Source organism: Pseudochaenichthys georgianus, chromosome 4, assembly GCF_902827115.2.
Source record: "Pseudochaenichthys georgianus chromosome 4, fPseGeo1.2, whole genome shotgun sequence".
NCBI classification, from domain to species: Eukaryota; Metazoa; Chordata; class Actinopteri; order Perciformes; family Channichthyidae; genus Pseudochaenichthys; species Pseudochaenichthys georgianus.
In genome coordinates, this window is record NC_047506.1 from 17,232,806 (window position 1) to 17,250,365 (window position 17,560).

The following is a 17,560-nucleotide window of genomic DNA, read 5'->3' on the forward strand; positions in this document are numbered from 1 at the left end:
TGCGTTTTTCAATTCCAAATTATAAAGGCCAAGTCTCTCTTTATAAATTTCAAAGTGAACCTGGAGATTTGTTTTTCGCCACCTGCGTTCAGCTTTTCGACATTCTCTTTTTTCTGTTTTAACGGTCATGGCCTTTCTCCATGGAGATATTTTCTTCCCAGTCACTTCCTTTACCTTAATTGGAGCAATGGCATCTATAACATTTTTAATTTTTGAATTAAAATGATCTACTAGCTCATTTACTGAGGTGTTAGCAGGGGCAAGTGTGGAAGAAAAATTCTGAGTAAACATTTCCCTAGTATTTTCAGTTAAACATCGCTTTGTGGTTACCTCTTTTTGAACACTTGTGTGAACAGAAATAGAGCTCTCAAAGAAAACACAGGAATGGTCAGACAGTGCAACATCAGTCACCACAACCTTAGAGATATTCAGACCCTTTGAGATAATTAAGTCCAGAGTGTGCCCCTTATTGTGCGTGGGCTCCGTCACATGCTGAGTCAGTCCATAGCTATCAAGAACACAAAACAGTTCTTTAGCCCCTCTGTCCTGGGGGTTGTCAACATGGATGTTAAAATCACCAACAATGACTGGACGGTCAAAGTCAATACACACTATAGACAGCAGTTCAGTAAGATCATCAAAAAAGCTTGCACAGTATTTGGGTGGCCTATAGATATTTAGGAACAGAGCTCGAGAGGAGCATTTCAGCTGAAGGGCCACATATTCAAAAGAATCAAAGTTTCCATACGATGTCTTCCTGCATTGAATGGAATCATTGAACAGAATAGCAACTCCACCCCCTTTCTTATGCATTCTTTCCTGACTCATAAAACTAAAGTTGGGAGGGGTTGATTCGATAACAGCTGCACTGTTATTTTGTTCAATCCAAGTTTCTGTTAAAAACATAAAATCAAGATTGTGCTCAGTGATAAAATCATTGATTAAAAATGTTTTTCCTGCCAAAGACCTGACATTTAATAAAGCTAGTTTAAGTTCGTTAAACACACTATCAGTCATGTTTTTTGTAACAAGCTGTGGCTGACATGGAATCACTGCTAAATTAGATAAACTCACACAAACGTTTGAGTGCTTCCTGTATCTAAGATCATTCACCGCTCTTAATCTATTACCTATCAACACAGATATCGGCAAAGCTACTGGCAGGCAGGGCCCGGGCATGTCCTGGAAAGAGTTGAGAGTGCCATACGCCCTTGAGCCCGGACCCAGCAGATATCAGTTTGCAGATTGTTTTGGTTTGGATGATTGTGGTAGGCATGGTGATGAAGCCGGGGGAGATGGTGCGCGTCTCTGCTTTGGTGATTTTGGTGGGCGTCGTTGAGGAGCGGGGGTAAAGGACATGCTGCCAGCCCTGCGTATCGCCTTAGTCTGGTCTTTGAAATCCAGGAAGGAATCGGTGCCAGCCCTCTGTATCTCCTTCGAAAGGGTGAACGGAGTATCCTCAAAGGCGTTGACAGGGGGGGGGGGGGGGGGGGTGACGGGCGGTGGGGACTCCTCCGTGTGTTTCATAGGTCTCCCATAATCAGAACATTCCTCAGGCGGGTGCAGTGATACTTCTTCAGGGTTTTCTGCGCGATGTGTTGTGTCTATCTCCTGTTTTGATTCCTCTTGCCGCTTGTCCTTGGCAGAGGGAACAGATTGATGATGCAGGCAGTTGAATATGTTAGAGATAAACAATTTCACTCCTGACTTGTTCAGGCAAACTCCATTTGCCTTGAAAAGATGTCTGCGGTCCCAGAAAAAGTTAAAATTGTCAATAAAATGCACAGAATGGTCAGTACAGACAGTTGAAAGCCAGGTGTTCAGTGCAAACAATCTGCTGAATCTCTCCACTCCTCTTCTGACTGGCGGTAAAGGGCCACTGATGAACACCTCTGCATTTAGAGAGCTGGCAGTTTCCAACAGACATCTAAAGTCTTTTTTCAGCACTTCTGACTCTTGTTTCACAACATCATTTGTTCCAATATGTAGTACCACATTCTTCACAGTCGGATGTTCAGCCCCAATATGCAGGATCTTCTCAGCCAAGTCAGAGACTGTATCCTTGGGAAAACAGAGTACTTTGGTGTTGTTCTTACTACACAGACCTTTTACATCTCTTACAGCAGAGTCACCCACAATCAGAGTTTCAGGCCCAGTCGTTAGCTTTCCCTCTAGCCTTTTACTTTTGGAGTAGCTATTGGTCCTTACCCTGCTGTGTGAAGAGGCTTTAGCTGTTGCTAGGCCACGCTACTGTAAGACTGGGGTCGCCGTAAAAATGTTGAAATATGGCTGAAAACCTCCGTCTATTTACGAAGATGAACTGTCCCAGTGATAGGTTAATGTCCAGGAGCTGCTGCTCGAAGTTTTCAGAGAATAAGAATAGGAAAATCAGCATAAAAAGTAAGCAGAGGCAGGAGCAAGCAGAAAAGCGTCTGCACTGTAAGAAAGATAAGCAGGAAGCCAGTATATCTTATTTTGTTAACACTGTAAACTTGACAGCTTTTTAACCCAAACCACCTACTGGTTAAAGCACGTTATTGCACGTTTAGAGTAATTGCAATGCAGGAAGATTGTGTTGCTTTTTAACGACTGTTTAAAATGCCTTTTTCTTAATGTCTTTCATTTTTGTAAAGCACTTTTGAATGTGTTATATTTTATGAAAACATTTAAATATTAAGAGTACATACAAAATAGTGGGAAAGTAGAAGGTCAATGATATAAATATAGAATAGAAAATATCAAGAAGATACTCAAATGATATCTAGAATAAAACAGTTTAGTGCCTGATAGGAGGATGTGCTAACTAATAAGGCTTTATTTAAACATTAAAGAATACTTTAGGTTAAGGTCTTCATTTAAATAGGAAAAAAGCTTTGGGGGTATCTAAATATTAAGCCTGACAAAGTCTAAATTGCATGGTTTGTTTTGGAACTTGACAATCAACTTTCCTGCAATGTTAACTATGTTGAAGCACTTATTTTAACTGATATTATACACATTAATTATAATCTTATGTATGTAGATAGTATAAGAAATGTGCAGAATACGACAGTGTAATGGTGGAAGTATGCACACATATTGATAGATGTCTTGTAATGCACTGTTGAGGAACCTGTGACTCAAGTTTTTCATTCATTACATAACTACACTGTTGTGTATATGATATGTCAATAAACCTTAGAAAATCTTGAAATCTTGAAAGGGATGTGCAAAATAGCAATTATATACAGTCTTTAATTAACTATTAGAGAATAACGAGTAATGAATATGCTTTAAACGGATCTGCAGATAAATATGTAGTCTTCTCAAGCACCAACTATCAAATATCTTGCCTGATTGTTGGCACTTGACAATCACCTTCACTGAATTTCACTCAGGTGTAACTAAAGTCTGATTTAAGGGCTGTTTATATTTCACATCATTAATCCAAATCTGTAAAGTAACTAAAATAAATGTAGTGGAGTAAAAATACCAGGTTAACCTTAAAGAAAGCCCTCAGGATTATAAAAGACCCCCATCACCCCAGCCACAAACTGTTCTGTCTGCAGCCGTCTGGCAGGCGGTACCGCAGCATCCGGACTAAAACCACCAGACACAGAGACAGCTTCATCCCACAGGCTATACGATTATTAAACACCTGAACTTAGAAACAACATCCATAACATTCATCTGGCTGCTACTTAGAAATTATTTATCTAATATATCATATTCCAATCACTTGTAGACTCTTATTGCACTATTTCACTATTTTCTCTGTGTAGGCCTATCTGTTTTATTGCGTAGCACTGTTGGAGGAGCCTGTGACCTAGGGGGGGGAGGGGGGGAAGGACACGTTCGATTCCTGTTTTGAATAGTGTGCCGATGGGTTTCATTCCATTTCAAAATGCTGTTTGTCACTCAGTGTAAACTTCAACATTGTCAAGCAAAGCACATGGTGTAGTCCCAAACGATAGCTGAGGATTCTGGGTAGTGTAGTGTCTTCGGCCATCCTAAACTGAACAAATATTTGTTTTTCCGAATCGAAGGGGAAAATCATTGTACACAATTTAAACCAATCAATGTTGTGTAATCAACAAGGATAATCTGGTGTTTTTTAGTTGATGAGTCGTGCAGATATCACTGTAAAATCAATCGACAGTAAAGTGTATACTTATTTCCGGGTGTAAAATCCTGCGTTATCCAATGGGAATGGATGCTCACATTGCTCTCCGTAATACAATAAAGGGGACAAGATCAAATCGGAATATAATGTTCTTTTAAATAACCTTAACTAAAGGGAACAATCTATTTGACACAGCTGAAGCTCTGGCCTTCCTTAAAAACTAACTAATTTAATAAAAATCACAGTTGCATTACACACAATGCACTGTTTTTTGAGAACACAAATTCGTAACTAATGTAATTTTTACATTCTGACGAATTTTTTTAATTATTATGAATACAAATAAAATAAAAGAAGCCTCCCGTGAGTTACTACAAGCTATAAAGTAGATTTAAAAAAACGTTTTATAGAATAAAAGCTCACTGCGGGACTTTGAAGAAATGCGTGTGTGCACCACGACAAAGGAGCCTCATTCGCTTTACATTGGGGTTGTTTGCGTGGTGCCGACACGTAAATGTAACAAAGTTCGTGACTCCACCACGCATTGTGGTGTTAAGAAGTCGTGGTGGAGTCACGCATTCTGGTGAGATCAGGTTGCCCTCACCCCTCCTCGACTCCTCTGTGTGCACATGGGACGTCCTTCAAAATGGCGTGTCTTGATCGATTTCCGGGTCAAGTCCCGGAGGAGGGGAAGAGAGGAGTCGAGGAGGGGTATTGGGATGAGGCTAAGGACTAACCATCATGCAACGCACTAGCAAGATGTTGATCGCAATTGCGCAGGTCTCACTTGTCTCAAACAAGCCTAATATCTGCTTAGTCTGGTACACAACTATATATATATATATATATTATTCATTTGAACACTTGGCAGCAAATGTTGTGGCACTATGCCACTTTCAGAAAAACTTTCAAAAAATTCTTGACATGTAAATGGTTGATGACTCATAATTTATTGATTAAAGAAAATTGACACACATGAAAATAAAACGTATGATAACAAAAATAATGTGGCATTATATCACCACTAAAGCTACGCCGCTAAATCCCATGATGCTTACTGACGTATGTTGAGGCCATTTAGGGCACTTTTCTGGGATACATCTTTAACATACTTAAATGCTTGCATACAGTAGCTTAAATAAAGTCATTGTTTAAGTCATTCAACTATGAACAATTAAATATATATAAGGTATACTATATGTATTCAGCGTTGGATGTATTAATCAGATCCTTTACTTAAGAAAAGTACTAATTAGCACAATTTCTTGCTAAATGTACTCCCAAGTATCAAGAGTAAAAGTACTCTATGCAGAATGGATATTTTCACAGTATTATATTATGGTAATGTTATGATCCTGTTTTTATAAATGTAAGAGCATTCAAGCATTGTAGTTTGAAAACGTGGACCAAATGTAGATACTACAAATACTGTGTACATTACTGGTGCAGTACTGCAATATATATCATATCAGCATATCAGGTAGTTTATATGTGCAAAGTAACTACTAACTGTAATGTAAGCTCTTTCTCTTGGCTCTGGATCTTCTTTGAGGTGCTGGAGAAATTAGCCTTTTCCTTCTTAATGGCCTCCTCCAGTCTGCTGTTAGCTCCTCTGTCCCCATATGTTATCAATCAATCAACGTTTATTTATATGGCCCAATATCACTAATTTTACATTTGTCTCAGGGGACTTTACAGTTCGTACAGAATATAAATAGCAAAAAAAGACACCCTCTGTCCTTAGACCGTCACATCGGACAAGGAAAAACGTCCCAAGAAACCTAACAGTTACCGCGGGGAAAAATGGAAGAAACCTTGGGGAAAGCAATAGCGGACAGACGTGCAACAGATGTCGTGTGGAAATGAAAAAGATAATACATTTAAAAAAAATACATAGTCAAAATTATAACAAAAAAAACACATTTGTGTGGGTGCCAGTTGCACACTCAAATTTCCTTGGAGGATAATTTTCTAGTGTGCTGTACAATTTGACTGGAAGAGATATGGACTGAAGTCTGGGCGTGGGTTTGCTTCAGCATAGCTGAGCCTCTCATGTCTGACTTGGAGGGCAGTGTGAGTCTTGAGCAGTTCACGATACTCAGCGTTGATGTCACAGTGCCTCCTCCCCAGATTGGTGTACTCCTGCTGCAGGTGGTAAAGCGCCTTATTGCTCTCATCCAAGGAATATTTCTGCTCCCTGAGCCTGAACTCAGAGTCACCGATGTTTCCGAAGTTGTAGTTTGTCTCTGCATGTTGTTTTTCCTGAAGCCTGGGGAAGGTTTCCTGAGCCTTCTGCAGAGACAAGGTCAATTTGTTGTTTTCCTCCAGAGCTGTGATCTGCTTCTTCAAAGCTTCTTGAAGCTCGACGCTGTGCTTCTCACACCTGGTCCTTTCTTTTTCCAAACTGGAGGAGATCTGATCAACAGTATGGTGCAGCTCAGAGTTTCTTATCTTTTCCTGTTTAAGGGCTTCTTCGAGATCGGCCTGTCTCATCTTGATCTTTGACTCCTTTGCTTTGAACTCATTTACAATGCACTGTAGATTAGTGATGGTAAACTGATTGTCAGAAATGCTATCATTTTTCCTTGACAGCATCTCTTCATGGCACGCAGAGAGAGAGCGGAGTTCAAATCTTTCTCTGTCATATTCTCTCTCCAGGACAAGGAATTTAGCCCTGATGTCAGCATTTTCCATTCTTAATGTCTGCATGTCGTATGCAGATGCTTCTCTCAGTTGTTGAGTGAGGTATAAAAGATGTCCAGCTGACGCCTGCTTTCCACCCATCTTCTCAAATCGCTTCTTCTCACTTTTGAGAGACGACCTTAAGATTTTCTCGGCTGTCAGGCTCTTTTCTAAAGCAAGGGTCTTCTCAGACAGCTCTTTCTCTTGGCTCTGGATCTTCTTTGAGGCTCTGGAGAAACTAGCCTCCTCCTTCTTAATGGCTTCCTCCAGTTTGCTGCAAGCTCCTCTGTCGCCCTGAAGCTTCTTCTCTTCAATGTGCTGTTTATTGAGAGTAGCCTCCAGTTCACTTTGCAGTCTTTTGTTCTCATAGGCGAGGTGTTGGTTCCCCTGAGTCAGACAGGTCAGTTCTTCTGCTTCCTTCTTCTGCTGAGAGACAGCAGCCTCGTAGTCCCTCTGCAGTCCCTCCAAAGCCAGGGTCTTCTCAGACAGCTCTTTCTCTTGGCTCTGGATCTTCTTTGAGGCTCTGGAGAAACGAGCCTCCTCCTTCTTAATGGCCTCCTCTAGTCTGCTGCAAGCTCCTCTGTCGCCCTGAAGCTTCTTCTCTTCAATGTGCTGTTTATTGAGAGTAGCCTTCAGTTCACTTTGCAGTCTTTTGTTCTCATAGGCGAGGTGTTGGTTCCCCTGAGTCAGACGGGCCAGTTCTTCTGCTTCCTTCTTCTGCTGAGAGACAGCAGCCTCGTAGTCCCTCTGCAGTACGCTGCTTTTTGTTTCCTCCTCTTTGAGGTCTGAGGCACACTTGCTCACTCTCTCCTGTAGTGAGGTAACAATGCTGACCTTGGCTACAATGTCGCTTTGGAGATTCAGAACATTTGAGTGCAGGGATTCAATGTCTTTGTCTTTTTTCAGACTTTCCTCCTGCCGCTCAGTGAGGCGGTCCTTTATTGCTGTAACTGAGGCAGTGTTCAACACAAGCAGCTCTGATATTTCTCTTTGGTGCTGGCTTGAGGATGCATGCTGAGCTATCTGGAGCTTCTCAATCACCTTCTTGTCTTCTTCAAGCTCAGAAGTCATTATAGTGATTCTGTTTTTCAGCTTTGCTTTGCCACGCTGCTGCTCTTTTTGTGACTGTTTCAGATCAGCGTATATGTGCTTTATTCTATCACTAAGGGAATTATTTTCATCTTGCTCATACTTCAGAGCCTTTGCAAGAGCGTCTTTTTCTTTTTGCTCATGCTTCAGGGCTGCTTTGTGCTGAGCTGTAGATGTTTTCTCCTTCATCAAGGCCTCTTCAAGAGCAGCTTTGGCCTTCCTCTCCTCGTCCAGGGCTTCCTGAAGACCAGATGATTTGTCATATCTCTCAGATCTTTCAGAGTCTTCTGTCTGTGAAACATAAAACCATTATTATTGTGTTGTCTATCTGCAGTGTTTTTTTATTAAGAAAACAGAAGTGGAGTTAACTGCATCAATGGGTGTGAAAAGGTATGCTGTGATCAATTGCATTAAAGATGATTTACTTTAGTAAAGAAACTAAAGTGTTGGGTATTAGCTCTTTTTACAGTTTTGATGAGTGTAATTGTAAACATGTGTGCCACTGAATGTATTTCTTACCTCATCAGAGGAAGTGCTGTACTTTTCTCTGTTGCTGGAGATGGTGGTCTCCTCGATTTCTGACTCTGTCTTATCATCAAAGTTTGCAATCTCGTTGATTTCGGACTGTTTTTCATCATTCAAGTCCAAAATATCTTCCATTTCAGACTCGATCTCTTCTGCCAATTCCAAAATCTCTTCAATGTCAGACTCTGTCTTATCTAGGTCAGACATTTCTTTGATTTCGGACTCTTCCTCATCATGAAGGTCCAATGTATCTTCGAAGTCTTCATCCACCGAGTACACAAACTCTTGATCCTCCTCAACTTCCTCCTCCACCTTGTTTGCAAACTCCTGCACCTCCTCCATGATTTCCTCCTCAATTTCCTCCTCAACTGAACTGTCCTCAGAGGGACAAGTCTTTCGGTGCCATGGAGAGTCGTTGTAGGTCATGTTGAAAATTGATCTTTCTCTGTCCATCTTATTATCGTGAAGAAATAACTGCTTCTTACTGATAATGTGAACTCGATGTGGCTGGGATAAAACCTGGCTTGTTATCGTCCTGCACAAACTGCAAATAAGTTGTGTAGCTATTTAACCAGAGAGCATGCTGTCTTGCAGCCACTGTGATATGACATAATCAGGTTCAGTATGACTTCAGAGCCGAACATTCTGGAATGTGCTTTGGTCTACCGACACATTCTACATTCCATTTAAAAGTATTCCACATTCCATTTCAAAGTATTCTACATTCCATTCAATAGTATTCTTCCCTTCCTCTTCTTGGTATGTAGACATTCTAAAAGTATGGAGGAAAGTATATTTTAAGTCACCTGATAAGCAAAGTCCTCAATGGCTTTCCAACACTGGAACTCCTGCATGGACTTGGTATATACTGGACAATCAAAGATGATTGACAAAAGGCCTTACAAATTAATTTATCAATCCATCAATTATTTGACCAGTTTAAAATAAACAGACTTCCCTGTAGCTTTAGAAAGGCCAATTATTGGCTGATTTGTCAACCATTAAGGATATATTAACAGTATTTTAACAAAAAATTGTTTATTGATAATAGATTTATTAGATAAATTAAATGCAACATCAGTGGAGGCCTATACGACAGTCCACTACAAAAGATTGCCAGACCTCACTTAAATGTACATTCTTGGTTTTGTAATTTTGTTTTACTTTCAGAGAGCAAGCACTGCACTGGTCCTCGATGCATAGCCTGAGCCACTTAGATATGCGTTTATCTGCCAACTAACATGAGGCATTTAGTACAGATATATACAGACGGAACAGCTTCTGTACTTCGTCTTTCTTCACTGAAGTGCCCTTCTTTTTCTGCCACAGGCCGCGAAACAGTTCTTATTACTGGTAGGAGACCATCCGGACTCACCTCCCTGTTAGCAATAAGCTGGCTTTGATGTACATTTTTCTGCCAGATCTCTTTCTCTGGTCTTCAGCCTTAGCAGTCCAGCCTCTGTTTTCTGCCTGCATGCTTCTTGACTTTAAAGGTTTTCAATACTCTTTGCTATGAATGTTGGCCAGTAGTAAGTGTTGGAGTACAAATATTAACGTCTTGACGGATCCAATTTCTAATGGATTAGGTTGAAGCCAATGCAGAATTTAGTGCAGATAATAACACAATATTCATAACAAAATCATATCATAAGGTGGGTTAGATATTTTTTGTCAGATTTGAAGAGAGTATGGTGTTGTTGTGTGTATGTGCGTATACATATATAGATATATATACACATCCAGACTATTTACAGCAGGATTTAGGTGTTAGGAACAATACCAGCCACTCCCTTGCAAAGCAGTTTCCAATAGCAACCAAACCTGCGTGCTTCATTCTCTTAGAGGGTTTTATATTGGTATTATTTATATCACTGTACTTTTATTGGACCCACATGGGCATTTGCAGTGTATCATTATTTGTCTAATCTCTTTGTTATATTTCAACTGAATGTTCTTCACTGTAATATAGGAGGCATTAAGAGGCTCGTATTCACTGCCTTTCAGTGATTGAGCAGCAAGAGTTGGGCTGGGAGCTTTATGTCACAGCTCCTCTTCTAACTCTGGGTTGAATCCCCCATTTCATGTAAACATGTCATGTTTACATAAATATAAAAATTGAGATGGTGATGAAACCAATACGAACAAGGCAGGATCAATGCAGTCACTATATTCAACATTAAGATTCAATAGATCATTTCTTCGGCTATTAATGGATTCTTATTAATCATCTGTACACAATCATTTCAGAGGACTCCTTCATTTAATTTGATAGTTCATCATTTTAAATGGCTTTTCATTTGGCTGTATGATCGTTTAATGACTGTGACTTGGTTTGCCTCTTTAATTTGATTGTAACAGATGTTATTTTCAGGTAGGAGGACGGTAAAACAGAAAAACACTCAAATCCATAATTTGTATTCTGCAGCAATCAACTTTGTGATCCATCTCACTTTTTTCTATCTAGTACTTAGGTGGAGGAAGAAGAATCCTGCAAGAAAGAGATTGGAGTTTTTTTCCTCTGCCTCAGAAGTAAGTACAATGGCCCACCTGCCTTGTTCTATCCGAGTGTGTCCTGAAACCCAATGAATAACACCCTCACATTTTCAGTCAAACCCACCAATGCCACTCGGGGTACAAAAAAGGAAAACATAAAGCTTCTTTTTTTCATATAGCTAGAAAAATAACATTTGTGAACCTCAATTTTACTCCCAATTTCCACAAATCTTTCATTTCAGGGAGAATGGGCTTTTGTGAGGTCTATCAAACTTGGTTTGTGGTGGTCTCCCTATGCCCTCTTCAAGCTAAGTGAAACCACATCACATCTGTGACATGATACATTAATATCTAGACACATTGAATGGGTTGAATTTTAAAAAACATTTACGGTATTATACATGACCATATGTATATGCCAAATGAAACATACTCATGTGGTGTTAAAAATAAAGGACAAGCATGTTTGAGGGCAATACAGATTCAATTATAGTCACATATGCCTCCGTAGGTGGGTTTATATGCTTTCTAATTTACTGTTTTAATTATAGCTCCATTTTTTATTTATTATGTATATCTTTTTCATTTCAGGTATAATGAAAGTGACATTTCAATTACTCTTCAAAATAATTAAAGTAAGCCTCCCTTTCCATGTATACTTTATGCATATATTGTCAGTGTTCACTCAGAGGGAGAAAACAAACAAACAAACAAATATCAAAGAACAATGATAAAAATAGTTCTTTAATCGATAAAATAATATGTAAAGTCAATAAAAGAGTTAGTTTAGAAGTAAGAATTGTATACTTCAATGTAACCCGATCTTGTTGCGATTTTAAATTGCAACAAGATCAAATATGCTCCTTAGCGTTTACATGCACTACAAAAAGAAAGCAGCCTCTCTGGTTAGCAAGCAATCAATAGATTCCTGCATTCTGCTTCAATCGTGACTGCGATGGTCTCTGGAATATCTGTATTTAAAATATATTTAGTGCTTGACTTGAATTTTGCTAGTTAGGAGAAAATTAAGAAATTATGCATTCATAGCTGTAAAAACAAGGCTTTGATACCACCCACAATGTGGGAAGACAGAATATGTGCTGTGCAGGAGAGCGACAGTGGGGAGGTGTCAGAAAAGAGGCTGGAGAGTGTGAGTGTGTGTAGGACGAACAAACAGGTAGACATACAAATTAGGCAAGTGATGGTGTGAGTCTGAGTTGCGAAAGAGAGAGATAGAGCAACAAATAAACAAACTTTAAGTGTGTGAGGGAGGTGTAGGTTGTCACAGATGGATGACTAAAAGGAAGGAACAGGAAAAGGTGGTGGATAGGAGGCGGGTGAGAAGTGGAGTGCAAGAGCAGGCATGAATGGATGGCTGACAGAGGAAACAGACAGGGAAAGACAGATGTCCAGTTGGCTTTGATACAGGTTTTTTGAAAGACTAGGAGGATTTCCTGAAAGGAGCGGACAGCAAAAATGTACACAACATCAATACATTTAAGGTAGTGCATCTTGATGTGACAAATATACTGTAAACCCTAAACATTATTAAAGTCATCAGCTCACTTGCAGCTACGCTAGTCAAGATGTTGTATAAAAATGCTTCATCAGCATTATTCATAAAACTGACAAGGACACCCATTAAAACCATGAAATGGCAAAATGACACCCAAGGGATTAACACAGTGTCTGCAAGTGTATTACAGGTGTCTGCAATGAAAACGTGTCTGTTAAGGTGACAACATAGTAATTTCACCTCAGGTACATACAGCAGATGCTCAGAGACAAGTACAAGATGTGATTTGACACTACGATAAAAAAAATCATGTTCACCCCTGGGACGCCAGCATATATGATCACTGCAGATGTGACCATATGAAACATCTGGCATATAAAGTATGTGTTAGGAAGTATGGGATCATAAACGGATAGTTTTTTTCCTACCATGCCAACATGAGAAGGAATTACATTTTTCCAAAATCAAAAAAAGTAGTCAACCTTAAGCAGAATTGTATCTAGAAAAAAGCCAGTTTACTGAATGATTACTCAACATTTAAACACTTGTCAAAGGAAAAACGCTATAAATATTCCTCAAATGCACATGACAACATATCAATCACTACAAAGTGCTTTATTCACATCTAGTCAATTATAGTCTGCTCCGAACTGCATGATTGGATCGTATTTGACATCTGTAAATTGGCTTGACATTTACAGTGGGGCTGTTTGCAACAACCATGAAAAATGAAGAGAATAGCCACTGGATTTCGATGTAAAACTAACTGCACTGTAGTACTAGCTGTCCATTTCACTCTCTGTCAAAAGTGTCCGAGTGAACTAGGTGTTCCACTCACGCTATCTTTATGAAAACTGACTTTGATCAGGAAGAGCAACTTGGATCTTTTTATTCAGAGTTAAAGTTAAAAGTTAAAGCCTTTTATTGTCACTATACACAGAGTATAACGAGATGCAGAGTGCAACTCTGTCCCGGTGTGCAAAAAATATACAAACAAATACATAACACCAAAAAACACAGCAATAGGACATACAATCATACGGGGGAATACATAGTTAAAAATATTGACATAAAAAATAGTATATAAAGTGCATTACAAGTGTGTGTATGTGTGAGAATGGTTACAGTTATTATTATGTGTGGTGGTTGAGCAGCCTGATGGCCCAGGGGTAGAAACTGTTTTTGAGTCTGTTTGTCCGTTACTTGAAGCTCCTGTATCTCCTCCCAGAAGGCAGGAGAGAGAACAGAGAGTCTTACACAATCTGATTTTCTGTTCCAACCCTAATTCTCACTCACATATAAAACACCCAGGATGTGGATTTCCTTGAATCTGTCAGTCAAAGGTTCAGTATGGGGATACCAGTATTGAGAGAGCCCATGCAATCAGAGTATTATATTTCTGACTACCAGCCACAGCACACAGACATATCCAATTGTGTGGATAATCTTGAGGATTTTTTATTGATATTTCATTTTAGTCAACTCAAAAAGTTTGGTTAGGATCACACTCATGGTTGCAAGAAACAATCTGGTTTGCTGGAAGAAAATGGGTTGCAAGTCTTTGGACAATTTTGTCTTCCATATGGTAACAGTTCTTTGTTAACAAGATGATACAAAAAAAAGTCTGGTGAAAATAAATGTTGCCACAAAGCTTCACATTGCTGATGATTTGAAACACATGTTTAACACATTTGTTTTGCCTCTACCTGAACAGGAAATGTACCGAAGATGCTTTCACATACTCACATGTTCCAATTAAATGTGACCTATCATGCAAAATGCACTTTTTGATGTCTTTTATACATAAATATGTGTCCCCGGTGTGTCGGGGACAACCTGATCTCACCAGAATGCGTGACTCCACCACGACTCCTTAACACCACAATGTGTGGTGGAGTCACGAACTTTGTTACATTTACGTGTCGGCACCACGCAAACAACCCCAATGTAAAGTGAATGAGGCTCCTTTGTCGTGGTGCACACACGCATTTCTACAACGTCCCGCAGTGAGCTTTTATTCTATACAACGTTTTTTAAATCTACTTTATAGCTTGTAGTAACTCACGGGAGGCTTCTTTTATTTTATTTGTATTCATAATTATTTTTATTTTTCGTCAGAATGTAAAAATTACATTAGTTACGAATTTGTGTTCTCAAAAAACAGTGCATTGTGTGTAATGCAACTGTGATTTTTATTAAATTAGTTAGTTTTTAAGGAAGGCCAGAGCTTCAGCTGTGTCAAATAGATTGTTCCCTTTAGTTAACGTGATTTAAAAGATAATGATCATGTCCCCTGTATTGTATTACGAGCGTCCATTCCCATTGGATAACGGAGAATTTTACACCCGGAAGTAAGTAGCCTATTCTCCTTACTGTCGATTGATTTTACAGTGATATCTGCACTACTCATCGACTAAAAAACACCAAATTGTCCTTGTTAATTACACAACATTGATTGGTTTGAATTGTGTACAATGCTTTTGTATTTTCCCCCTTCGATTCGGAGAAACAAATATTTTTTCGGAGTTTTTGGACGGCAGAAGACACTACACTACCCAGAATCCTCAGCTATCGTTTGGGACTACACCATGTGCTTAGCTTGACAAACCCCGTGATCAGTCCTCAAGCTCTTTGATTGGTTGACCTCCAACTGCATTCCATATGAAAAAAAACGTTTCGTAAAAGAGAAAATCATACTTTATTCAGCAGTGCTTGCTTTACTCTTTGAAAGTCATCACATGAATGCATTGTAATACATGGTTTGGCTGCATTAAATATTACACATCTGTCTTAGTTCTTTATTTATCTACAGAGATCGGGCATCAGAATAGACCGGAAACTATTCTTTTACCGTTCTGTTTTAATTTCACAATAAAGTTAGTAGTAATATTTTGTTTTGATATTATTGTTTTTTATTAACTACTAGACGACTGGGTCATGTTAAGACCATCTTTTTTTGGTTGGTTAATGACTGTTTAAAATGCCTTTTTCTTAATGTCTTTCATTTTTGTAAAGCACTTTTGAATGTGTTATATTTTATGAAAACATTCAAATATTAAGAGTACATACATAATTGACCTTCTACTTTCCCACTATTTTAGTGGGAAAGTAGAAGGTCAATTATATAAATATAGAATAGAAAATATCAAGAAGATACTCAAATGATATCTAGAGTAAAACAATGTTGTGCCTGATAGGAGGATGTGCTAACTAATAAGGCTTTATTTAAAGAAATGTGCAGAATACGACAGTGTAATGGTGGAAGTATACACACATTGATAGATGTCTTGTAATGCACTGTTGAGGAACCTGTGACCCAAGTTTTTCATTCATTGCATAACTACACTATTGTGTATATGATATGTCAATAAACCTTAGAAAATCTTGAAAGGGATGTGCAAAATAGCAATTATATACAGTCTTTAATGAACTATTAGAGAATAACGAGTAATGAATATGCTTTAAACGGATCTGCAGATACATATTTAGTCTTCTCAAGCACCAACTATCAAATATCTTGCCTGATTGTTGGCACTTGACAATCACCTTCACTGAATTTCATTCAGGTGTAACTAAAGTCTGATTTAAGGGTTGTTTATATTTCACATCATTAATCCAAATCTGTAAAGTAACTAAAATAAATGTAGTGGAGTACAAATACCAGGTTAACCTTAAAGAAAGCCCTCAGGATTATAAAAGACCACCATCACCCCAGCCACAAACTGTTCTGTCTGCTGCAGTCTGGCAGGCGGTACCACAGCATTCGGACTAAAACCACCAGACACAGAGACAGCTTCATCCCACAGGCCAGAAGACTATTAAACACCTGAACTTAGAAATAACATTCATCTGGCTGCTATCATATTCCAATCACTTGTACATAGACTCTTATTGCACTATTTCACTATTTTTTCTGTGTATCTGTTTTATTGCGTAGCACTGTTGGAGGAGCCTGTGACCTAAGGGGGGGAGGGGGGTAGGACACGTTCGATTCCTGTTTTGAATAGTGTGCCGTCGATGGGTTTCATTCCATTTCAAAGTCCTTTTGGACGCTCTGTGTAAACGTCGCGCATCCAATCACAGAGGTTGAGGACTGATCACGGGGTTTGTCAAGCTAAGCACATGGTGTAGTCCCAAACGATAGCTGAGGATTCTGGGTAGTGTAGTGTCTTCGGCCATCCTAAAAAAATATTTGTTTCTCCGAATCGAAGGGGGAAAATACAAAAGCATTGTACACAACTCAAACCAATCAATGTTGTGTAATTAACAAGGACAATTTGGTGTTTTTTAGTCGATGAGTAGTGCAGATATCACTGTAAAATCAATCGACAGTAAGGAGAATAGGCTACTTACTTCCGGGTGTAAAATTCTCCGTTATCCAATGGGAATGGATGCTCGTAATACAATACAGGGGACATGATCATTATCTTTTAAATAACGTTAACTGAAGGGAACAATCTATTTGACACAGCTGAAGCTCTGGCGTTCCTTAAAAACTAATTAATTTAATAAAAATCACAGTTGCATTACACACAATGCACTGTTTTTTGAGAACACAAATTCGTAACTAATGTAATTTTTACATTCTGACGAAAAAGAAAAATAATTATGAATACAAATAAAATAAAAGAAGCCTCCCGTGAGTTACTATACGCTATAAAGTAGATTTAAAAAACGTTGTATAGAATAAAAGCTCACTGCGGGACGTTGTAGAAATGCGTGTGTGCACCACGACAAAGGAGCCTCATTCACTTTACATTGGGGTTGTTTGCGTGGTGCCGACACGTAAATGTAACAAAGTTCGTGACTCCACCACGCATTGTGGTGTTAAGAAGTCGTGGTGGAGTCACGCATTCTGGTGAGATCAGGTTGGTCGGGGAACTCACGCAGCGTCAGAAAATAAAACCCTTGCTCTTTTCCACCGTATCCAAATCTTTTAAAAACGGAGCTACAACAGCGGATACAGATTTGCTGCCGATATGACGTCAAATCGGCGGCGGACCCACAGAAACAATGCCTGACGTGTTTTGGACATAATTTAATCTTTGTTTACATTAGCAAGCTTCGCTAACACTCAGAGCTAATCTGTACTGAAGAGCACATGTGTTTAAATAGCAGGAAATAAAAAAAGGAACTCACCTTGTGATAAACCT

At 39.0% G+C, this 17,560-nt stretch overlaps 1 protein-coding gene across 1 annotated transcript; it reads right to left on the reverse strand.

Annotated features, from left to right (window-relative positions):
• Positions 1 to 5,033: 5,033 nt before the first annotated feature.
• LOC117445178 (putative leucine-rich repeat-containing protein DDB_G0290503) lies at positions 5,034 to 9,062 on the reverse strand. Its single transcript, XM_034080639.2, has 2 exons — positions 8,393 to 9,062; positions 5,034 to 8,164 (listed from the first exon to the last, which is right to left on the reverse strand). The coding sequence occupies exons 1-2, from the start codon at positions 8,849 to 8,851 to the stop codon at positions 6,074 to 6,076; spliced, it is 2,550 nt and encodes an 849-aa protein (XP_033936530.1). The 5' UTR covers positions 8,852 to 9,062; the 3' UTR covers positions 5,034 to 6,073.
• Between the last annotated feature and the right edge of the window lie 8,498 nt (positions 9,063 to 17,560).